The 26,387-nt window shown below is 36.9% G+C and overlaps 1 protein-coding gene across 8 annotated transcripts in view; it reads left to right on the top strand.

Moving 5' to 3' along the window:
* The window catches only part of LOC117210107 (glutamate receptor ionotropic, NMDA 2B), a 314,001-nt gene that overhangs the window by 193,753 nt on the left and 93,861 nt on the right, over nt 1-26,387 (top strand). The window contains exon 1 of one of the 8 annotated variants that reach the window (XM_033452784.1): nt 25,379-25,778. The exons of the other annotated variants lie outside the window; for them this stretch is intronic. Coding sequence (XP_033308675.1) covers nt 25,448-25,778 — 331 coding nt within the window. The 5' untranslated portion in view covers nt 25,379-25,447. Of the gene's footprint in view, nt 1-25,378; nt 25,779-26,387 lie in introns of those variants that run through there. 8 annotated transcript variants of the gene reach the window in all.

The raw sequence follows: 26,387 nt of genomic DNA, 5'->3' as shown, positions 1-26,387 counted from the left end.
TAATCTTCGGATGTTTCATTCGTCAGAATGTCAGTTCGTCCACGTACGCATTCACTGTAAGAGCGACTGCAGGCGAATCGGTTACGTGGTCGACTAGTGAAAAAGTTTAGTAAGTCGCTTTGTGTAAATGCAAATCTAATCGACTAGCTTCATCGACGGTTGACTACCAAAGAGTACCAGTTACAGAACCCTAGTTAACCAGGAAATCTAAAAAGTTGGATTCGGTGATCGACTGAATACAACTAGGTTTTACTAACGTACACAGCTAAGTTTTTGTGTTCGCAGACGAAAACTTTCCTGCCACTCGGTCCTTAATCGGCGGTCGACTGAGCTAGTAGACCAAATTTGCATTTGCACAAAGCGACTTACTAAAATTTCTCTGCAATCGACCGCTCGCTCAGTCGACTTCTATCTAGTCGTCCTAACCGTAATCTATATAGTTGAGTCAAACGTGTTGACTGACCGCTCGGCAAACCTTGAACATTTTCAAACCTTTCAAATTCCACTGCCCTATCGACGCGACGGATACAGAGTTAACGAGGGTCTAATTAAAAGATGCATTGATTAAGCAGAGACTCCGGTAGTCGGTAAACATCCTTAATGGAGCGTGCCTCGTCCGTGATTCATTTTCATCCCCTCCGTCGCGGTGTCATTACTTTCGCCTCGCGTTTTCCGCTGCACTTCGGTGTCAGCGTTCTTTGTTAAAAGGGGACGAAAAGTCGGTCACCTGATGCCCCGTTATAAGTTCCGGTCCGCCATTGTGCCGGAAAGTTAATTAACAGGATTCCCTTCCTGTCCGCGATCCTCGTGCCAGCTTCAGAACAATTTATGTTTCCACTGGCTTGCGCATTGGTCGAAAACGAAGGCGAAACTGAATATATCGTAGACTTTGATTGGAAACCGTGGAATGCGTGACGATAGAAGTTGCGAAATTCGTGTCTTATTTCTGAAACTTTGTGTCCTTTGCGTCGATAAAATTGTGATTTAAGATTTTGAGATTCGGTTCATTTAAAATTTAGTTTGAGTAAAAGCAAGCATTGAATTATCGAGGCCTTTGAGGAATATCGAAGATTCGAAGTTAGTATCTTACTTTCAGAACTTTGTTCTTTTTGATAACATTCTTAATAAGCTTGAGACTTATAATTCGAAACTAGATTTCCTTAAAGGATGAATCGAATATAGGCAATTTTAAAAATGATTGAAAATATCGAAAATGACTTTTGACGATTTGTTTATCAGATTGTCTAGAACGTTACTCGATGCCCTAAAGGTTTGTGTTCGTATCTTGCATTTGACGTGAGCGTTCCTTAGACAAGTTATATCGCTAGAGTCAGTCTTTCGTCGAAAGCGCTAGCCTCGAGAAATTTCTGCACGAATTACAAATGTTTATTAGTGTACCCGACCCTAGCGAATTAGCTTTGATCTGTCAAGAGGGAAACACAAGTGCATCGGCTATTACAATTTGAAGCATGGAGCATGCTATGGTTCAGGGCATTTAAATATTAATTGAATGTTACAGAGAGAAAGAATATCGTAAAAAATCAATGAAATTATTTAGAAACTTTCTGTTGCGATTTTCTGGATTTCTTGTAACACCCTAAGGACCGGGTTTAAGGCTCTATATTATTGGCACTCAAGTTTAAAGGACTCTTATTCCTAACAATATATTGTATTTGAAATACAAATTTTTAAACGTTACGTTGTTTCGTAATTTCTGAGTAATCGTGGGGTTAGTACAAGATTTTGCTCAAACGATTGACATCCTCGCAGATACTAATTCAGACTAAATTTGCTCTATATTTACCTACCATATTGCTATACTTATCCCTATAACTTGCGGAATACCGATTTATGCAAATCACAGTTTCCTGATTTCTGTTCGATCAAGACTCTGTCAAAATTATTCTCATTTCATATTCAAGGATACTTTCACGTTAAAACTACTCTATGTCGTGCTATAATTAGCTACCTTGCACTCTATTTAGAATACCGTAGGAATAACTGCTCACGAAAAAGCGGTTCATTCTTATTTTTTATTCTTGCAATATTTCCTAATAAGTCTACATTTATCCGATATTTTCCTTTTATTTTTATTCATAGAATACCTTACCGCCGTTTTTCAGGAAGAAACCTTCATATACTCCTGACAAATCCTCTCTATATTCAAATTATAATTTTCCAGCTTTTATATAATGAACGAATCCATATAATCAACCAACCGCAGAATTATCCTGAAACCATTCGCCTAAACAACCCCATGCAGACCCCATGAATCACACGGAGCTCAGTCCTTCCCCAGTAACACAGTTCTTTCCATTTAAATTCAATTAGAACAGCTGCCAGTATCGCGAACCAGGCCACATTACTATGCAAATAGAGGCGATCCTATAATTCTCCGTCGGCCCATTAACACTAGTACCATTAAAATGGTCAAAATGATCAATCTTCATGAACTAACTCATCATAGTAATTTTACAGATTTACAACTGAATTTTAGGAGACATTTGATAGAATGTACGAACAAAGATTTCTTTTTTCTTTTGCATTTTTTTCTTTTCGTGTATCTTTCATTTAGATTTCGTCGGTATAATACCAAGTTTCGTGCTTCGGAGGTACAGTGAAGGTGAAAAGTAAGTTTAAAAGATATTATGTTAGAATCTTGTTATCGTAAATCTATAGGAAATTCTATTTTACAAGAGCAATGAATGGACGTAAATAATAACAGTTGGGGAAAAAATAAATAGACAAGAAAAATTATATATCATTATATATCAGTAAAGCTTAATCGAACTGGTATTTGTGTTGTATATTTAAGTTTTATTGATTATACTATAGAACACAGATTATTTAATAAACAATTGAAATTAGAAATTTCCACTACCTGTCCGCTTATTTTTGCCACAAAATAGATGATTGTTACCAACCTGGCAAGAAGCATCCAGTTACAAAGTTTCTAGTACTTGCATGTATATGTCGATCTTAAACTTTCTTTCCATCGCATCTGCAACACAAAACTTTGTCCGTAGTTGTAGTAAAAGACACCAATATCGAACCAAAAATTTTCAGTGACGAACACGTCCTTCGCCTGCTTTTCCTTTTGAAAATAGACGTTTCGTCCCTACTTTATCACGAAAACATCTCTTTGTGGAACGCATGCTATCGTCGCGTGATATGTTTCTAGACCTGTTTCGTCGCACCTAAGCTAATAAAGGAGCGAGGGGCGTCTTTGACTGGGGAAAATTAAGATTTTCTCGTGACCAGGGAACAATGTGTGACCAACGTGGCGCCATTGATTAATCTCTCGATGGAGAGATGCCATCGATCTCGTACCCACGCAGCCACGTGACCCTTTGTTCTCCGCCCTTTGATCTTCCCTTGTCCCTTCTTTGCGATTCGTCGCAACTTCATAGGTCTTCGACCGAACCGAACCAGTTTGCTCGAGGAAAAATTGTTCCGGCTCAAGAGCTAATCTCTTTCGCCCACACTGGCTACCTATGATTTAGGAATTAATTTTCTTTATCGTCCTCCACCAACCGAGTAAAAGGAAAAGATTCCGTGACGGGTGGGTGTAGAGCGAGTTCTAATAGGGTGGAGATGTTTTTGGTGTAGGATGTCGGAATCGTTCGGTAAAAACAGAGAGTAGAGAATAAATGGTGTTTGTATGAAAGCCGGTCTTGATTTACTGACTATTTTGAAGTTGCGAATGAACGATAGGTAGGTGTAAATTTTGATAAAAGAGATCGAGTTAATGGGAGGAGCTGGAGCACGCAGCTATAGATTACAACAGCAGAGAAGTGCCCTGGAATTTATCGGTGTAACTGCCGGTTGTAAAGGTTAATATCTCTTCCTTGAAGCTTAATTCGCGCAGTATATGGCGTACGAGTGACTCTTCATTTATAAATATTGAAACATCGCACTGAGGCGTAATTGTAAAATTTTGAAAATTCATAGGAAATTTATTTCGTTCTTGGAAAGAAACGCACTTGTACAAAATTTCTAATTTGCGCTTGCAAATAACTAGCATATACGTGTATTGATCTGCAATTACTTTCCAAGTTGTAAAGTAACGTTTTTAAAGTAACTTGTCTTTTTAAAAAATTTAGAAACTTAGTCCTGTTGTTTGGGGATGATCAATATACAAATGGTTAACGCTCGTCGTGAATGATAGAAATCGAAACACGGCCAATAAATGGACAAATGCGTGCTCTGCCTGCATGTTACGCGGCACGATGGCTTAACCACGCGATAAGGAAACTAATATTTGACGCGTTTACCCGACAGCTGATGATAAACAGGACCGCGCCCGAAAACCCGCGAAAATTGTCGCGTCACCGCGAATATACGTGTTCCTCCTACAAAAGCTAAGATCTCAGGAAATGCTCGTTTGCGTGTAACACTTCGAGTGCATTATAGGGACTTTCATTGTATACTAACATCTCGGGAAGTGTGAAAACCAAGGTATATACAACGGTTTCGACACGAAAACAGTTGCGAAGCGTAAGAATATAACGCAACGCACCTAAACGGAGTACAATTCAAAGACCATATACAATCCAACGATCGGTGATTATCATTGAAGAATTAAATCAAACATTTATCTTGCACGAAATATGTATATCTTGACATCTGCACGTTTTCTGTCTCTCTATATTATAATATTTTCCATTCGCTCAAGGCAAATTATTTGGACATCCTCGAAGTACATTTACGGTCGCTTTAAACTACACATAATTTTATGATCGTCTATGGGATTCTAAAGTCTCATTTAAACGAGATTAATCAAGCTATTTGAATTTAAACTGACTTGAAGTAACTTTGCTAATGAAAGATTAACGAGAGCATAGAAACTCAAAGGATTACTTGGAGTTAAATAAATAACAGATTCACACTGGTCAAGATGTTTCAAATTGCTTGAATTCAGACTTAATTCAGATTTAATCTTAAGCAGATGTTATAAGTCCATCTACGTGTCTTTAACACTTGAAACTCGTTCACTCTCGATAGACACTCGTTCGAAATTCCTGTTTAAAATTATACGCGACGTAGTACACGCTATATAATAAATGCAAATATTCGCCAAAACCTAAATAAATATATAGTTAGCGGTTGATCGATCGAACACCTTGCTATTTACTTTCATCTTTATTGCGTAAAATTTGTTTGGTAGCTTGCTAGCGGAGTTCTTTAATCGGCAATCGTACGTGGACATCGGTCGCGAATTCTTTCTAAATATTTTCGAGACTGTAATTGTAATGCAGTGTGACCGTTTGGCTGGACGTTTTATAACAGGTCCGCGAGATGCCTGCATTTCAGGGACAAAGGAACGGATTGCAATTAAAGCGAAAGCTTCGTTACATTCTATACTGATAGACTGCTGTCGTCTGTGCGTCGAACACGAGGTGTTTGTTTTTAACACGTTCCATTCGTTCAACGTGTGTTGTTTTCACTGCATATTCTATTCAAGCTGTCAACATTTTCCGCGCGCGTGAAATAACCGATAATGTACACTATCGATGATGCATGTGGATTCAAAGAAAAACTGGCGCTAAAATGAAGTGGAAGTTACTAACGCGTTCAACGCTGATCGAATTTCCGCTGCCCATTTTGCATGCTAGCAAATAATATTCGTACAACATTTCTTTTTTTAACATACTGTTTTATACTTTGCTATGTATACTTTGCTGCAATTGTTAAGCTTTTTTCAAAATTTTGTGATTTTTAGCTTTTGTCACGTATTTCATTCGATATTACGTGCGCGTTATAGAACTACGTGCTCATTCAGTTTTCAGAGGCATATATAATGAATGATTGACTTATTTATTTTCAAACATATGTCTAAAATAAAAACTCTACCTACATATTTTAGTTTTTCATATGAAATATTCATATGATAAATTATTATTATATGTTTCTTTCGTAATGTAATTAGGAACTGTATATTCTGCAGTTGCTGAACTAACAACAGAAAAGTAAGAACGAAACTTGTCAAACTTTAACAGAGATTATTACACCATATTGTTATCTCTCATTCTCACGACACAGATAGAAAATTCGTGTTTGCGAACACCTCTTCAACACTTGAGATTATTTTAAGCGAAAAGGTCGTGTGAATTTTAAAATATCTCTTCAGTACGGTAACTTTCTTTTTCCTTCGTATGACAAATAAAAGAGAGGAAGTCCGCGATATGTTCTTTAGAAAACAATTACCAAAAGTGAATTCAAGCTATCTGAAGCAAACAATCTCGTTACAGTTCACGTACGGTAAGTAATTTTGCCGGAAAGTATGGAGTAAACCATATAGAGAACGGACGATCGGTCTAATTCTGGAATTACCTTCATTCGTACTTGGCCAATTCCAGGTACATAACGTTCTCGAGGGCACGAGGCGAATTTTAATTTGGCAGAAAGACGATATGCTTGGACCCCCTTTTGGCAAATATTTCAACACCTCGTTAATGAAACGGACAGTTATTAACGAACGGGGACAATTCAACGTGCAGGATTGAAGTCGCATGCTAACTAGCGTCTCCTGGATACTTTAAAACTGTCACAAAGATGGAGAAACAGCTGCGATCTATCGCGATATTCAATTACGGTTGAAATTTCGAAACAAATATTTTTTCATCCACCTTTCAACAATTTTCACAGATTGTGATAACGCCGTACGTGAAAATTAATTCCTTCGCTTCTTTAAAACGGTATATGACATAACGTAAAAGCTATTGCAAGCTATAGATGTTAATACAGAACGTAAAATGATAAAAATAGTAGATTTTTGATTTTTCAATATAATTTCCACTCGTTGATCCACAGACGAATGATTTGCGAATATTTGTCTTACTATACAATAGCAATATCTTGCCCGCAGTTTATAATATCGATCGATATTCCTTGATCGATGTCTATCTTGCATTTTCAAATCTCTGTTTCTTTATTCGTCTTCTTGTTGACAAGACGATGACGTAAACATCGAAACGAGGGTGAAATTAGAGAGAAGGACATTTAGTTGAAGAGGGAGAAGAGTGGATGAATTTAATATTTCGGTGCTTCAGCGACGACCCCTGAGCGACACTTGGTGGTTAATGTTTCGCTGTAATTTGCCCTTGGGAAGTGATAAAATTTTTAATTGCACTTTGGGTAGGCGAATGGTCTCCTTTCGCTCAGGGATAAGTTAATCCCATTCCTCGGACAAGTTTTGTGGTTTTACAACGTACACATAAATCTCGCGAGGATACTTATTTTAAACGTAAGGAAAAATCATTTTCGTAAAATTATATCACGAACACGAATTTTTTATCAATTTTATTTTATTGTACCCGCGCACATCATATCTTTATCTATTAATTCCTGTACATTTTTACAATTAATTGCTTTTCTTCAACTGACATGCTATAGTTGAGTCAAAATTGAATTACTATTCTTTTGCGGTTTGAAAATAAACTTTTTTATTTTCGATACTAATGGATATTGACTATTCGGAGCAAGTGCAGTGTCCAGGTTATCGGAAAAAATTTTCTATTCGAAAATAAAACGCTGTACTATAAAGATATTACGATGTCACAAACAAGAATTAGAAGTTTTTGAAAAAAGCGACGTTTCGAAAAAAGTCGACCAATACATTCGTACAATCTGATAATCTGAAAATATTTTTCTCCTTAGAAAATGTGAAAGAAAACGCCTCGAGCACCGAAGGTCCTGAATTTACGATGATCCAAGTTGAGCGATAAATTATGGTACAGAGGATGCATGCGTGGTATGGGTCATCTAACGTTACAGGAGAAATATGTCGTCTTCGTTGTTCTCAGCGATACCGAGTAAACGCTTGAGGGAAGGAACGTTCCAAATGAAAGATGTGATCCATAATTGCCTACCACGGATGTACACAAAATCTATTGCGGCCTCATGAAATTCCATTTCCGCGCGTCGTGTCGCGAAGAAAATAGCGCATAAAGGCCGAGTCATTAAGCATAGATTATCTAAATCTTCGTTTTCGAAGAGAAAACGGATAATTCTTGTTTGTTTACTTTATATTACGATAGATATTGCGGAGGTTTGGAAATAATTCATCAATTAACTGATTAAATATTTGATCATTTCCCAATCAAATATATTTACTATTCAAATATTTAGTATTTAAATATTTACTATTAAATTAACGCGTCACAAGACACAGAGACAAATAATATTAAATTAAAAAGATGGGTGTAGAAAATAAATGTGGGAAATAGCCTTCGTTGTAATTAAAGCTGAAACGCAAAGAAATAAAACGATGCATTTTTTAATTACGAAATTTTAGTGAAATTTTTTTGAAACGTTTCGAGTAAACTTTGTAAAATGAACTTCTCTGTATTTCTTTATACTCATCATTTTGCTTTAATACGGCTATCTGCGTATTACTCGCTCTTGACGATATTCACTGTAATGTACACGAGGCTTTGTAGCTCTACAGTCAGCTATTACGGCACAATAGAAGCCTGCGTACGTCTTTGGTTTGAAACGTTTCCTGGAGACTGAAAACGTTCTTCTTTGAAAAATTTCTTTCATTTACGTATAATCCTAACAAACACGTTATTAGTTTCTTTTGTAAAGAAACTCGGCAAAGCCATTTGATTTCTCAGAGATTTCATTTCCACAGTTCCAAAAATGTTTACAGTTACAATGAGTGAAATAATGATATTAGATAGAAAATATAATATCGTAGCATTAGGTACAAAATGAGCTAATAATAAAACTTGTGATTAACGGTTTTAATATTGAAAATTATTCCATAATTCCGTTACGTATGTTGCAATTGTTTGAAATCTAAAAATTCCAACTAAGACATGTTCATATTGAATATTAACCGATGTTATAATTCGTTATAATTTTTCCTTTTAATCTAAAATTGAACATTCTATGATCGATGGAACGAAATTGCTAAATTCCAATACAGCGATATATCAATAATTCGGAGTACGTAGCGTGTAAATAAACAAGGATATTTGAAATATAGATATTCGAGTATATAATTCGAAAGTCATGTAATACCATAAGGATCAAATATCATTTATCGTTTGCATATGGGCGGTCGAAATTGCGCCACAGGAAACGCGAAACTGCATCACTCGCCCGTGCGATTTCACGACAATTTCCGAAGAAAATGAACTGGAAACGCGTCCGAATCGGCTAAATTACAAAGTTACATTCGCGAGAAGCAATTCGATTTCATTGAAACGTGGCAAACGGGAAATTAATGAGATGTCAGATTTGCGCGCGTGAACGCAAATTCGAATAATTACGTTCAATCGTAGTCGTGTTTCCCACCGTCATTAAAAGCTGTCAAGTCGTCGTTCTGCCTTCTGTCTGCAATTACGTGAACGATTATTTTCTTTTTTTCTGCTCTTTTATGGCGACCGATAGCTCGCTTATTAATCGTGCTTAAGCTGACAGTTCCGATATTTGCGCAAATCGTGAAATCACCGACGGATCAACGTTTAATTGGAATTTTTCCATTGCAAATGACAAAACGATACGATCGTGAGGAGGCCTACATTGAAAATACCGGCGTATTATTGGAAGTTATTTCGTATAATAAATTGAAACGACTTGGAAATAATAAAAGCGATCGATATCGAAAATAGTCAATTTTAGCTATTGAATAATTACGCATGCTTGTCTTCGAACTCTTTAAAGAACTCGCTCCTTGTTAACTCGAATGCGATTCTATGAAAATTTGAAAATTTCCTGTATCCTGAATGAAGTCGATCTTGAGAGTCTTAAGAGGTTGAAAGTCTCGATAGTAGCAGATTATCTAAATGTTCGTCAACGAGAAGATCGTCGTCTTAAGACGAAATATGAATCATATAAACAGCTCACATGGAAGTCGTAAATTTTAACGATTGGATAATTATGGGAGATGATCGTTGAAAAGTTTAGATAATAGCAGATCGTTAAGGGTAAATCGTCCTTCGATAAGGTGTGGTCTTAAAGGATCGAGTCTTGTGTTTTAAAGTCGCAATCGGAAGGTGACAGGCAGAACAAGGATTGACGCGGATCGAATCCATTTTAAGGAACTGCGTTCAGGAACAAACGCTTTGAGAATCTTGTTTAAAGAGCTTGAAACGTCGCGTGGGATCTAACGTTACCGAAAAATGCCGCATAAATGGCGGGACATTTCGCTGGAAAGAATAAGATGTCTGTAAAATTTCCATAAAAAACTTGAGTCTTTAATTTTGCTACGACGTAAAAACGCATAAAATTCCAAACTAAAACACATCGAGCTGGTTTTATTAAAAAGTATATGGCCCGTTAAAAAGAATTTCCATCGAATCTGTGGAAGGAAAAGGTGTAAATATTTTAACGAGTCTTCCCCTCGTTTTCAACTGTGGAAAGGAATTTGATGGTTGCCATTCCAGTGGGGTCGGGGTACGATTAAAGAATGCATAAATAAGAGAACTTATGGAAATCGAGACGGCAGACTCGTCCCATTGAAGTTTAATGGGACGAAATTAAAAATTACCGGGCGATAAGGCAAAAAGCAAAAAACACCTTGTCCTGACGCGAACAAATTTAATGAAAACGAACCGGAAAAAGGCAGAATTATCCTAAAAGGTAACGATTGAATACCATAGCTAATGATAATTGCTCGTTCTACTGTATCTTCAAGGTCAAATCCACTGCAAATACAATTTTACAGATTATTTGAGAAAGAGGATAATGAAATTTTCGGATAATAGAACAATCACTTCTCTCGTATGAAATTTCATTGATTCGGATATAGATTAAGATTAATTGATAGTTTCCTTGAAACCTAATTACGAGTTTTTTAATTGTATCGTATTTCGTTTCGATAGTTACAGACGCTATTTGTTTCATATTGAGTTCGTATAAAATCAGAATTCATTCGATCGAACGAAAGCAGGAACACATTGTATACGAACGTTAATAAAATATGTACATATTCGGGAGGGAAAACGATATCCGCTACTGGGAAGCATTGCGTCCGGATAATAGAGCGTTCTGATAATAAAACGCTTGGATATTAAGGTATTCGGACAATGGGCGTTGGGATAAGGGGGACTCTACCGTATTACAAAATAGAACTCTTTGATTATTATGTTTATTTTCGTGAATATGGTATGTTAACGTTCAGTTGGTGTTTAATTTCACGAATATGGTAGAATATTGATACAGTAACTTGCATTTAATTCTATACGGTGATTTTAGACACGGTTCATTACTACATTGCGGATATTTATTCAAATTCATAATGTATTGACACAATTAAGGAAAAAGAACCTAAACAGAAGTTTATTTCATCCTCTAATTATTATAATGAATTTAAATTTTATTTTGGATACATAATTTTTGTATTTCTTTATGTACAATATCGCGCGTCGTGCGTAAATATGTACAAAGTACATTTTTGCATGTGAATTTTCTATAAATATATAAATATCCCAGTCAATTCACTACCTTGTAAATTTGCTCTGAAATTTTATATATTTTCTTCTATCGTGAAAACCAAAAATGAAAAGATTATTACAAATATCTTCTTCTAAAAAGTTATAAAGTCTATAATTTTGATATGTTACGTGTATCTACATATTTCTCGCAAGACTAACAATTAGGCATTCTATATTTTCGTTCCATTATCGCATCAAGCTCGAGGACGTTCTATTATTCACGACCAATTTCATCGTTCCAAACGCTTACCATAAACCGTTCACGCTGAACTAAGTACTTGGCATGCCCAAGATCCGCTCATTAGTCGTTCCACGTTTGCATCGAATTATTCTCATACATTTATGAACGAGAATTCCGGCACGTTCCGACGTATTTTTCGGGCCAGTTTGCGAATGTTGCAGCCTTCGAAGTTGCGCAAACAGTTTAAAACGGAAGTGCCCTTATCAAAACATCAAGCGGCTGCACTCCGCGAAATTGATTTCTCCGGTTAAGCAGTATTACTCTGCCTCGTCAGCGTTTCCAACCAAGTTGCCCGATATCGCAGCCTCTTATTCGGCACAGCTACGGTTAAATCCCTTCTGCGACCGAATTCTATAATTAATTCCTTTTATTAGGTGCTGATGAATTACGAGAAATTGCTATTATTGTTATATTATTTTTGTTCAGTTGTTTAAATAGTCGATTTAAGACACGAATATTGGACTCTTATTTTTTAAATGTTCAGATCTTCGTCCGATTTGATCCGATCTCTCGTCGAAATCAGAACACATGAAATCAGAAATCAGAAATCATGATTTACAAAGTGTAATACTTTAATTTTTAAGCAGATGAATTTCTATGAACGAAATACCTACATATTTTTCGCTTGAAAAATATTGAATTATAAAAAGATTCGATTTCCGAATAAAACGATGTAAGCAATAACCATCGTTTCTTGACCTCTACCAAACGTGGCAGCGCATACGACTCAGACGTCAGGCTATTTCTCACCTTCTACAAAACGGATCGACCACCCTATTTCCTTTCCCAGATACTCTTTGCCAAGCTATACAGCAAAAAATGTTATCAAAATTCGTTCAACAGCTTTTACGTGATGCGAGTAGAAAGAGGTCAAATAACAGACAGATAAAAATTCCAAAAATTGATTTTTTCCGATCCATGGCTTATGAACCGTTTCTAAATGACTTGTTTTATTTACTTTTTTTCATTCAATGTACAGGCATAACTCTTCTACTGCTTTATTATATGTATAGACTTTATCGAATCGCGTATTCGTCGGCCAGATACGTTGCTAAGCATTCACCTCTGCACGTTCAATAGCAACAAATACACAATGCGATACATCGATACATCAATATATCGGCGATCAGTGGAAACGAAAATTTTCTTTGAGCCTATTACACACCCTTTGTTGACTTTCGTGTGGTCTATGTAAACTGTACAAAGGGGAAAACCCGTCATTGGTTCGCCATTTGAGTCAACATTCACGTTCAACAATTCCTATTTAGCATATCCGCTCGTAAGACTTATTAAGATTAAATTTGCGATAAAGAGGAATTTTTAAATAGAATTTTGACATAAAACACTACATGAATTTTAAATAAATATAAATACAGATTGTACTCGGTTGATACTTCGGTTTAATGAATGAAGTATTACTAACGGCGATTCTTCGAGCTTCTGTAAGCAGATAATCCACGGATATTAAACACCTTCTCTCGAATTTCGTGAAATTTTGAATGCAGCAACCAGTCAAACGGTTTCGAAACGGAAAATTAACGAGGGCTCGCGGTCATGGTAATTAATGCGTTGCTAAACGAAATTTCGCCGCCATCGAGCTCCCTAATTTGCATCTGCTGCTTCCGAGGGCCGAAGTTCAACATGTAGCGTACCTGTAACAAGGAAGCCCGATGACGACGTAACTAGCGAACACTTGCTATCTTGACTGGCTTTATGTCGTTCGAAACGTACGCTCTGTTTTTGAAACTGGCAGCAACCGAAACGACGAAAGTTTCTTTGTTTTCGGTCAGAATGTTCTAGTTCCATCGTTACAACATTCCGTAACTTCATCGGGAATTGAAATTGGTGATTTTGGAATTGTTAAGGGGCAGCAGAGAATTTCAAATGATTTTAAGTAATTTTTAGTGATTTCAAGAAGTTTTAACTGAATATCATTATTAATATCGAATTATAGTCACGTGGTGGAAACAGGCAACGTTTGATGCAACATCTTTTTTGATAATGAAATATTAGAATTTCTCTTCTGAAGTAATGTATAAACTCTTAGATAGCATAAATGTATTATTTATACCTGCTATTGCCGAGAATATTAGAAATTATGCCAGAACGAATCAAACTAAAAAATAATTTTCTTATATCATCTGTCTTCTCAAAATTATATAACTTCCTTCAGATTCATAACGTGATAACAAAGAGAAACATAAATCTATTCCAAGTCCTGTGAGTTAACCTACGTATATGTATATGAACTGTTCAGAAGTAAGATTGATCAATCGCATGAATCGCAAAGTAGAAAAACCGATAACGTTACAGACACTATTTTTCAAATTTATCATAAAATTTGCTATTACTTGTGCCATCTTTTTGCGACAAATGAACTTATGGAAATAAGTAATTTATTTCTGGAGAATTAAATATTAATCTTGTACTTATCTATACAAACTGAAGAAATTGACATAAAGTCGATTAGTTTTCGGGGACGCTCGCATTGCTACAAATTTTACGTGAACCCGAGAGTTCAATATTAGCTATCTTTTATCACCGGCTCTGCTCCACAATAATTAGTTTTCTCATTCCTCCGGGACAAAACCAACCCTCTTCCCATCAGATGCCAGTAAAGAAGTAGCCTAGTCATGGTCAGGCGTCCCAAGATAAACCTAGAATACCATCTATCGCTGATTTATCCGCTTTTCTCGCGTAGGATCGCCTTCGTCCAGACTAATCCCAGCCATAGAATTCTCTGCATGAAGACAAGGGAGGAGCTGAAGGTACGTTAAGGACGATTAGAGGAGAAAACCCTTTTTCTAGGGATTGTTCGACCCCTACGTGACCGGTAGGATGTTTCTATTCCTGGGCAAAAGTCGATGGTCAAACAACAGGAGAGAAAATATAATACCTCGACAATTGAACCCTTCGAATTGACCAGCGATCGTTATCCATATTCCTGGATTGAAATATCGAAATTGATGGGCCGACTGTTATGTCGATCGCACACTTTCGCAAGAGCAGTGTTATGTGTTGTCGTTATATATGTTTAGATGAAAGCATAAACGAGCATTCGTCCTTCTTTAGGTGAATTTCCAGCGAATTCTCTTTTATTCTCTGAACTGTGTATTTCTTGCACTGTGGCAGAAGATTGACTCCTCGATCGAACTTCTTCCTGGTTGGGTAGATTCCTTTTGTTCTGCAAAAACTGTGCAAACCTGGTTGCCTGGTTCTTTTGACTACCTCATCTAATTGTAAGAAGCTGTCGCCTATGTTTGTTAAGAGCCCAAAGAGACAGAATAATTTTTCTCGCGCAATTTCCATGCTACGTAACAGCACGCAAGGTCTCGATTACTATATTTTCCAGGCAAAATTAGTTTTGTGCCTGGCTATTGTCCTCCTTGAGCCCACATGGCTGCCGCCTACATTATTTGACTCGACAAGCAGATCTTATCAATTAAGTACGAAACACTCGATAATTGAATTGACCAGTGATCGTTATTCATCGTTGTATCGGGATATCGAAACGAGTAGGACGACTATCGTTTTCTTTCGGTCTTCAGGAAAGGATCCAACGATGACAGGAAAAAGTTGAGTATCCTGCGACTGTGTATTAGAAGAGATCATCGCTGTGCGAGTTCTCATGGCCAGACGAGCAGAAATACCGCAATATCGCGAAAGCTCGACCAAACAATTCAGAGATTCGGGGATGGATTCAATTGAGATCTATTGTGACCGATGAAACGCCGAGGTTCGGTGTGTTCTTAGTGAAGGAAATAGTGGCTACGACAGGAAATTGCGGGGCACAAAGCTTCTTTCGCGACCACATACTGTGGCTATGTTTTTTCTTTTCATCTTAGGGTTAGCAGGGTGGCAGGCTTTCTTATTGCGAGGCGACGCTTATTCGTTTGCTGAGAAAGTCGATGTTTTGACGGAAGGACCGAGGGAAACGTGGATCTTGGGTTTTTGTGATAATTTCCAGAATCTTCCCGGTGATAAGATTTGGAAAAATTGTTAGGGACTGTTAAACGAGGAGCATAAGTGACCTGTTTTTTTTACATTTGTTAGGAATGTAAAGCTGCAAAAATACATAAGGTGTACATAATATGCAAAACTATATAAGATATTGAAAGTAGAATATTTGTATTTTTAGTTACGTACAAGTTTTAGTTAAGTATTTTTAGTTAAGTACAATTTATAGTAGAAATTCGAAGACTTAGTATACTTTATTCTGACAAAAATATTATTTATATCTTAAAATGGCATTAAACTAGGGCTTGAAATTTTGTCCGTGTATTGTGTTTCAAAAACAGTCTCGTACCATGTAGGGATCTTGGAAACTCGAATTCATGAAATATGGCTAAAACCGTAACTGTCAGAACCGTAAGTCAGAAAAGTTCGCAGCGAGGACATTTCTCTTCCGAAATGTCCAGTTCGGGTTGTTGAGTGATCGTACATATGTCGTATCGTAATACCTACCTATCGCAGAAATATCGATTTGCAATGTATAATTCCGGATAAACCGTAGACGTGTCTTGCGATTCAATTATCGGAGTAAGCTTATTTTCTTTCAGATAAGCGAATTTTATTTTCACAAACTTCGAGCATCAGCTAAATCTTCGAATCTACTTCACGTATTACCAAATTTTTAAATTTCCCACCGACAGAATCTCATAAGAGTTTACGACGATATCTAAGGGATATTTAATCGATCATTTTAACACGTGTATAAATTATGACATTCATCTGAAATTTTATCACAAATGATAAATTTAAATTGAAGTTTATTCATTGTGTTTCTATATACTCCGGCGTTTAACTTTAATGTCTACAACGAATATTTATAATACGTATAATAACTCGCAGCCTCCCTTCTATCAATGATTTATAGCGGGACATGAAATAGAGGACAATTCAAATCATGTTGTTGTTTTGCCTCGGAGTATCAACATCGTTAGGACATACATAATGTAATAATAAATAAACTCCGGGCGAAAACAATGTCGTTGCTACGTGCAATCGTCAAACAAAGACGAATTTGAATTTTCCGGTACTCCCTCCACCAGTATAAATAAACGACCATGTTCTCCAGAAGTCAGTCGGTCGTGCGAATCAATATCAGTTCTTCGGTCTCAGTCTCGAGCGATTTTAATAGCGATCCATACACAGTTTTTGCAAACATTCTCCGTATCTATAAATTATTGTAAAATATATTTGACGGTTTTCAATATCAAGATACCTCGTCATTTAAATGACAACTCAACCAATTATCCTCTAGAGATGTAAACAAAGACGAGAAACCGTATCGATCGACGAAACGAAATTCGACAAAACAGATGGATATAATAGCTTAAATAAAAAATTACAGTAAAAGAAAAATATAAAATCTAGTTGTGGATTTGTACTTCCTTCCACACAACGCATTCAACAAGACGCGATTCGTACGATGCATATATAGCGTCGTTATATATGATACCTGTCAAAAAAGAAATATTTCATATACCGTTTACAATTTCACACCTGCACAAATAATCACAATTCTCGATCACACGTGGTATCTATTCACGCTTCAGTAAGGAGAGAGGCATGTAGGACTTATCCGATCAGTCACAGGAGTATACTACTTGCTCGATACTGTACACTACAATGTGAGTACACTAGATACGCTAATTGTCTTAGCAGATACAGGTGTGAAACACTGGTTCCAATAGTCAGTCCTCATAGGGACAACACTTGTTTGTATTGTTATGTTTCTTCGTCATTGATAATGACGTTCTGTCACTTGGCTGTTTAAGAGTCAATATATTCTTTTTGACGATTCATGGAAGACTATTCTCACTAATTTTTGTTGTCCTTCTTTTCACCAGTTTGTCTGGAAATGGTCATATGTGACTTATACTTCCCCTTGCGAGAAATATGTTACTTGTATAATTAAATACAAGTTATACGAGAAAACATTTTTAAACAATCGTCTGATCACACCAATTTGTCATAGGTTAATGAACTAGACTCGAGAAGAATAACACGCTTAATTAAACGGAAACATACAGTTCCGCAATAAAAGAGTCAGCATGAAATTCAGAAGTGAAGAATTGTTTGTCTGCTTCGAGCATATACAAAGACATAATTCGAGATACAAGTGCATGAATGTTGCATGCATTCGTCATATTGCGTCATTCATAATCCTATTCTGCTTTTCTGATGCCAATACAACGCTCAATTCATTTCCTAAAGCACGTCGTAACAAAGTGCAAAAGTTAAACGACGCTACTCAAAGGAAAGTTCTGTTCAGTTAAAAAGTATCGGTGCGAACAATGGTTACGTAGTAGTAAACCAAACATAATTCACTCGAACTACAACAATTACGCCACAGTCTGCCGTGGAATGCAGCTTGTGCTCCGTTTAAAATTAAACCAACTATTCGTCAGCGATTGCACCAGCCACTTTGCTGTCTGCCGTAAATAAAACCAATCCTCGGTCCTCCAAGTCTGCCTTCTCCATCTGATACCATATCTAGGTGGTATCGTTTTATCTGGTAATTCTGACGGAAAATCGAAACGTTGAACAGCCGGTGTTCGACAAGATCCTTAGTCGGGTATCATCGACACCAGGATATTTCCACGAATCGTGTTATCGTCACTTTACCCCGGACAGGAATAGATCCAATCTGATCTATCCTAGGGAAATTGCGTTTCACGGACCAGCCTGGAGAGATCTCGTTTGCGGTTTAGGAAATACGCATGCGCGAAAGAAAGCGCGCGAAGAACGAATTGATAACGTTGACTCAAATTTTCTTGTTAAATTCTTCGATATGTATGTAATAGACGATGAATGTGTTTGTCGTATAAAATAGCCAATTCGTTGGAGAGAGAATGGGATACATCAGATTCTTGCACAGTTCGTTAGAGTTAAATGTATTTAACAGAATAGATTATGTGATCGTAGTAAATATAATAATTGGATGAAACGTATTTTGTACCGAGTGGTGTGAACTATACAACGATGGCACGCCAGCAATTTTGTTAATCCTGTTTTCTATTTTCGTACGCTACGTGGTGCAATATTTTTAATACAATAATATTGTTTATCTTTGATAAAAAAAAACATCTGACAAATATTGGAAAAATAATAAAAAAAAAAATACACAGAGTAAGTTTGTTAGATCTTGTTTGATTACAATAATTATAGAAAATTTGTTATTCTCAGCTGATGCTTACGACCGAAATATCGTATGACGTGAACAGGGAAATCGATAGTTATCTTGGTTTCGGTTGACTCGACGTAGTGTAAGGGATCTTGGTTACGACTGCGCGTGGAGAAGGGCCTGGCGAAGGCGTTGCTACACGGTATAATTTCGAGTGTTCCGCTCGAACTTTGATGCTCGAAACGCTTGCGGTTCTAGCAGAAACTTTCAATTACTCTCGATTACGAGTGCTGGAAAACACTGTAATATGTAGAGAGCTCTCTTCAATTCACAGCATTTGTTTTGTTAATCGTGTTGAGTAATAAAGCATGCAATCCTTATTGTCGGTATAATACCATTAGGATATTAGACAATTGGTAGAAAGCTAAGATCTTAAAACCTTCGATTAAATATACAATTGAATTAAACATATAAATATGCAAATATATTTATTTTTATCTAATATTGCAATATCTCAAGTTACGAAAATATTTACCCCTTCTTCTAAAAAGAATTTTATTTAGTGCGATAATATTTGCTAGAAAGGAACCTAAATATTGCAGTCGTTACTGTTCCCCAATGCCACATTTTCGATGATTGAGCAATCAGTATGTTACTGTCAGCCAATTCCATGGGTTCAAAGGCTCGAAGAGAAACGTATTTTATATTTACTCGAATCGTTTCTGTCCAATCTACATAGAGTGATATAGTTCAGGTTGACGCAGTTTTCACGCAGTTTCCACCCAGAAACATCAGCTTTACCGTAACTCGGTTACCGTGACTAATTTCCACGCGCTCGAAACAGAAACTAAACGTCGATGGCAATGGGCGAGTCCACGTCTCTAACGAGACACCGCTGCACAGGCGTTTCCCAGATCGTATTTCGAGCTACGTTTAGTCGGCGACAAAAATAGATGGATAGATAATGAAAATAGGTATCAATAAAGTTTAGTCGTACTAGTATATTAGTTATTTACTTATTATTCAATTATTTAATAAATATCTGAAATTAACCCTGCCTCTAGTTTCTCTGTAGTTTAAACTCATTGTCAAATTAGAAATATTAACTTTTTGAGGAAATTTTTGGTATACAATTGACGTATTAACGTAATTAACATATTTTCATACTTTTTTCAAATTTAAGAAATTTTTTAACGATAGGGAAATACGTCTCGGTCAAAAATGACACGCAGGACGCAGCAGTGTGAATATTTATGTTTTCGCGTAAACAAACCGTATTTCACGAGACTTCGTCGATACGTTGTTATACTATCCGTCCGCTTAATTTTAACGCCAACTCTATAACATTATTGTAACTTAACTTCTCCCAAGTAGCATGCACGATCATCATTCACGTTCATAAAACGAATTATTCTTCTCGTTAAAAGAAATAATCATCGCCGTGCAGCTTGCAAGCATCGTTCACGAAACGAATTGGATTCGCAGAAGCAGCAAATTGGATTCGAAAAGCTTCCCCGTGCTTCGTTAATGTTACTCGATTCATTCGACGTAACGAAATAATCCGGATTAAACTACAACCTCTTGAAAACTTAGATATAGGCTTCATCCTACTGACCATATCGTGTACAGATTTGTTACAATTCGACTCAGAGACGGGCGAATCCAAGCTTCTTAGTAATCTCTGCCCCGTCATCTTTACCAGAAGCAACTTCAAGCCAGGTTTTCGTTGGCAATTCCACGACTACCGAACCGTCGTGCCGAAGGAAACTTGTCGGAGTTCGGAACAAACAGAGGACGCCGGATATCCTTGATATGGGAGGCTCGTCGCGTTAACGCTAGTTTCTCGCTTGTAAACTAAAATCAACTCGACACAGTTACGTACAATCTTCATTTACGGTACATATTTGTTTTATACAACTTTCTACTATCCTGTTGTGTTATAGGAATTCCTGAATGGGAATATTTCCGGTCAGAATCTCATGAACATTCGCAGAGACGAGCATCGTGTTAAGAGCAGAGTTTGCATTCGCTGATGAACGATAATGGTAGAAGCTATGTTTATATTGCGCTTGTAATTGGTATTTATGTTTATATCGGTATCGCTGGTAGAGATTAATTTCTAAACATGAGGGTAAATATTTGAAGGAGAAATTTTAGTCTTTTAACGTTAATCGATTGGATTATTAGAGTAGATGGTTAGATTATGTTCCGAATAAAAGAAATACTCACTAGATAAATGTTAATTATTTACTTTTCCAGTGACACGGTTCAAAGACGTTAATTATCCGAGAAAGTTCAAACAAAACCACATTCAAATATAATAATATTTCGTCAAATTTATATCATCTACTATGAACCAAATTCAGTAAAAAAATATCGACTATCATTTAGAGTGTAATCGTTAAACCGGCGATTGAATATAGCTACAGCGATGACGGTGCGCATTTTATAACGATACGTAGGTTCGGTTATCCTGCAGGATAACGACAACGTTAACGACAAGCGCCAAGCTTCGTAATCCGAAAGGATAATAACAAGTTCCTTCGACCGTATCTGCTTCTTTTTTTTTTTTTTTTTTCTTTAAGATTATATTACGGCAGAAGTAGAGAGAGGAACGGAAGTTAAGCACTGATCTATAATCACTTTATAGCTACTACTTAACTTTTCACCCAACTATCCCATGTTCGCCCTTCTTCCACGAAGATTACATCCGACGAGAAAAACTTGAATCTTTATATACACATACTTTCAACAGACCTAGTATCTCATCTCAACTCTGGTAACAGCGTTAACGAAGAATCCAATTCACTGAAACGTTACACTTGCGTAATTAACCGAAGTTCTATTCGCACCCTCTTGTGAAGACACGATTACAGTGAATCCATTAGAGCCGGCGTACAATAGAAAATTAAATGTACTACAAAAAGAGAAAGAAAAAAAGGAAAAGAAAACGTGGGCATTCTCGCCTCGATAGAAATTTCGAAAGCAAATTTAACCTCTCCGGTAAACAGGTTAGGACTTTTCTTAGAGAAACGAAGTGGCTTTCGGTATACTGATGGTGCATGTAAATTTTCCACGTGACTGGCATCGTCGATGTACCATAGTTACATTTACCGCTCGAACGAAGAGAAACGGATTATCTATGGTTTCACGATGTCACTATGGGAAGATTTCCATCGACAAAGGGGACAAGTCATTCCATAAATTGAAATAGTTTTACGTGCGATAGCTCTTTACGTTTGAAAATTGTTGTACATAAATTGCCATGTTTTCTTTCCGAGTTTGCAGTAGCGGAACAGCGATCGATCAACGTGAGATAATAGTCGCGATTCATGATTCTTTGTTGTTACCATATTTATTATTACTACTGAGGGGTTTTTGTGTATCTATTTAACTATGATTTTCTATTCCAATCCAATGTGTTTATAGTTAGTTTGTGATAAGAAACTATCGAATTGCAATCTCGGTTTCATCCTATCTTTATCTTCTCTACAATCTGACATCAACTATATGATTGAAAAATACGAAAACAATCGAGAGAAATAATAGCATTGGATTAAACGCTAATTAAATTAAATCAGACAATTGCGGGTGGACAATGAATACACAAAAGAATCATAATTATAACTGCTTCGCCAAAACGATAAAATCTCCTAATTAAATTATCTCGTACAATTACCGAATGTAAAAGAAACTCTCTATTATAACGATCTCCTGTTAACCATCGATTTTATTTTATTTTATTTATTTTATGCCATTCTAGTATCTGCATTTACGCAACGTTTATAAATAATTCTGCTAGTAAACAATTATCCTACTACGTACCGTCATTCTCTAACGCATTCAAATTTACAAAAAATCACCCGAAGATGGCTGGAAAACGCACAATAATATTCTTCGAGTAAATGAGAAGGAAAATCGTCCCTTTTCCTATCGGTGAATCTCTCGGCATCTACGAAACGTACAATTCAACTCCTTCTGGAAAAGAACGTTTGAAAGTTGAATACGTGATCGCGACGAGTACTTTACCGCGAAGACAGGCAATCGAATGGACGAAACGAATGCCCGGGGTTGTAAGAGGACGAAAACAAGGGACGACAAGAGCGGTTGAAAGTGCCGGAGCTTGATAGGTTTCCGTAATTACCAATTAACGTGGAATTACACGGGGCAACGGTCCCTGTCAGCCGACCTGACGAAAATCTCAATAATTAGCTTCGTTGTGATTCTGACGCTCCAGATCCTCGCACGAAATTATCGGGCGTCGGCTTAATTGAGGACCCCGTAATTACTTCCAGCCAATCTTATCGGTGTTCCGCGGGGGGAGGGCGGTGGCTGTGCTCGATTGTACCGCCAAAACTTTCCGGTGATCTCTCATAATGAGTTTCTCTCGATTTGAAATCGGAGTCTCGCTACTTTGTTACCAGGAGACACCTTCTTGCGTTTTCGCAATTTTAGCGACGATACGAATGAGTTTCTTTCTCGATCAGTCTTCCGTAATGGAACAAATATCGTATGGCGTCATTGTATGCTGAATTACCACGTGGATTTTGCCATACAGAATCAGCCATGTAAAAGATCAATCATGTTTGACAAATCTTCGATCTAGAAATTTCATTACTCACACCACGCGTATGTTTAAATAATCCCACTGTTTTGATGATCATTTGACGATGGTCATTTTTAGCGTCGATGTCGCGGTTTTAATTACCTTCTGTATTCTTTGAATTATCTCGAGTACACATGATCTCAATAATGGCTCCCGATTTTAAATAGATTTGTAACGACTTCGACGATTCTACTTCTTCTTCGTGCCGATCTTGTTAATCTTGAGTGCCAATAATGCGTTTTGTTTGTTGAAGTTGAGTGATAGAAGAACGAGTGGATGAATTTGTAGTAGAAAATATATTGGAATAAATAAAGGTATAAGTATAATGTATGCTGATCCAGATCCTCATTCTTATAGTATTAAAATACAATAGAAGCGATAGCGAGCACGTTCATAGCAAAGGACATTACCAAAAAAGTTAACCTTGTAACTCTAGCCGAAGGCTACAAGAAACAGCAATAGAAATCTACTCAGAGCTCTTTTGTTTCTAGACCTTGTAACCCAAAACACAATTTATATTCAAGGGCACAATAATATGGACCTCTCCTTATTTAGAATTTTTTGTTTCACTAAATTCTATTCTCCTCGTAACAGCGTAACAGCTCCAGGTCACGGGTATACAAAAGAAAAAAATGTAAAGTTTTTCTTGAAGTAATTAACAACATTGTTAATCTTCAACATTGTTGATCTTGACGTTAACTGGAGTTACAATGTTGGTATATCAAAGAATCTTTAGACAACCATAATCGGCATTTTTTTTAATTCGATCTGAGAATAAGTTTCATTAAATGATACATATATGTATACTAATTGAAGTATATTAATACAGCCAAGGTATCTGCGCATTTAATTAATATTGACAACTCATGTACCGTTTTATATTCTAAGCAAAATAACTACATTCCAGTAAACGCAGGCTGTTCCAAAATAAAAGAAGCTTAAAACTGCAGAAATTTTCTGGGTGACCTGTTACGCATAAATTTTTACCTCTGAAGCTCAAAAAAACATCCATGTAGACCACGACCTCCATTCATGCAACTCCAAAATGCACAAGTTTAGTTAGAGGAGATAGCATAAACCAGGAGCCTATTGGCCTATTTTTTTTTTTTTATTTTTGTTTTTGGTTATTCCCTACGCTGCTGTTTGCATGTTATTCGATACCAAAACGTACTTTTTACTTCTGTGTACAAGATGTACAATTTGTTCGAGCCTCCATCAACGACAGAAGGCAACCGTTTTCAGAAAATAAAACAGCTACGTACAACAATTGATTTCTTTTTCAGTGTCTTCCGAAATATTAGTTATCTCGTCCGTACGAAGGCAAGCGCAATCCGTTTGCCACTCCCGAGTTCCTCTTGTTATCTCGAATAATAATCGCCAGCGTGAAATCAAATTTCGTCTTCCTTCATCGAAATATATTAACGAGTTGTCGCTTAGATAGTAATCTACTACAGTGTATAGTTGTTAAAAATTTTCATGTAATACACTGACGAAGCTCTGGAAGCATCGTCGACAATCTTGGAACTATCAGTGTTCAGACGATCGGATATCGAAGAATGACGCACGAGAAGCAACGCAAATCGAATCTGATCAGTTACGTGTACTAGAAGATACCAATTTCACTGTAACATGTCTCATCTTCCGTGAACGATGGCAAGAGCACGGAAAAAATTTTTTACAAGTTTCAAAAATTCTCGAAACGACACGATTCTCGGTATAGTGATTCAGTAGTTGGTAATCTAATTGCTAGAAATTTTATCTTCGACGTTAAAGTAAGATTTGAAGGAAAGAGAAAGAAGATTCTTCTGTATGTCGAAGGTGAATATTTCCCAAATTAATCGACGAATCACGGAACTACATTCCTCGACACTCAAATTCGTGTGTATCAACTGGATCATCGAGATACGTAACTTCGCTTTCCAATACCATCGATTAGAAATAATTTTTACACCTAATCGACCTTGAAGCAGGAGAATCGTGGAGCAGACGAAAAATACAAAGTCGAGGAAGGAAGACGAGGAGGAAAGATGCGAGTCGAACTCCTTCTGATCCTCGGTACGTTCGTGATCTCCGGCGATTGCGGCCGGAGGGTAACGATCAGCGAGTCCGGAGTTCCTGAATCATCCAGACGGCGCAATGGATCGTTACCGAAAATGTCGATCGGATTAGTGGTGCCGCACACTAATTTCGGTGTGCGCGAGTACACGAAGGCCGTGAACCGCACGGTTGGCTTCCTGCGCAAAGGCGGCAAGCTGAAGGGACAGAACAAGCATTCTGGATCCAGCTTCCTGGATAAGTATGACTTCACGCAGCACTCGGTTCGACTGAGCATGATGACGCTCACACCGAGTCCTACAGGTATATATGGAAGAAGTATAATTAAGTTTTTGAATAACACGATATTTGTTAATACGATTACACGCCAGATAAACGTAACACGATGCACATGGTTTCATCCTTAGCGATTTTTAATTTTTATTTTCATTTTTTATTACTAACGCCATTGGCCAGTTGCTTACAATCCGTAAAATATTAAAATGCAAAATATATATATATTAAAAATAATATTGTAAAGTATTAAAGTACATAAGGGATATTTTGCATTTATAGAAAATTTACAGGCGTGGGTGATAAATGTGCCGAATGCGCATATTATGCAAAGATATACAAGAAACCCAAAGTAGAGCGCTCGTTACAATATTTAGTGGGTAGAAGAAGTCTCTGTTTGGGTTCCATTTCTTCAGCCGCATTCATAAAAGGATGAAATACCATGAACATCTGCAGTCTAATGATAGCTGTAATAGAGGTTAATGAAATGCAAGAAGGATTTTCTTTCTAAATTTCGCACATTTTTACGCTTGTATGTTTATTTATTTCCGACGCGGAATATAGTCAGTATATTTGTACGAGTTTCAAGTTTCGTGCAACACAGTTTGAAATAACAAACCCAATTGATCGTGTTATTCA

This window comes from Bombus bifarius, unplaced genomic scaffold, assembly GCF_011952205.1.
Source record: "Bombus bifarius isolate JDL3187 unplaced genomic scaffold, Bbif_JDL3187 scf7180000008199, whole genome shotgun sequence".
Classification (NCBI taxonomy): domain Eukaryota; kingdom Metazoa; phylum Arthropoda; class Insecta; order Hymenoptera; family Apidae; genus Bombus; species Bombus bifarius.
This window is presented reverse-complemented; position numbering and strand designations above follow the sequence as displayed.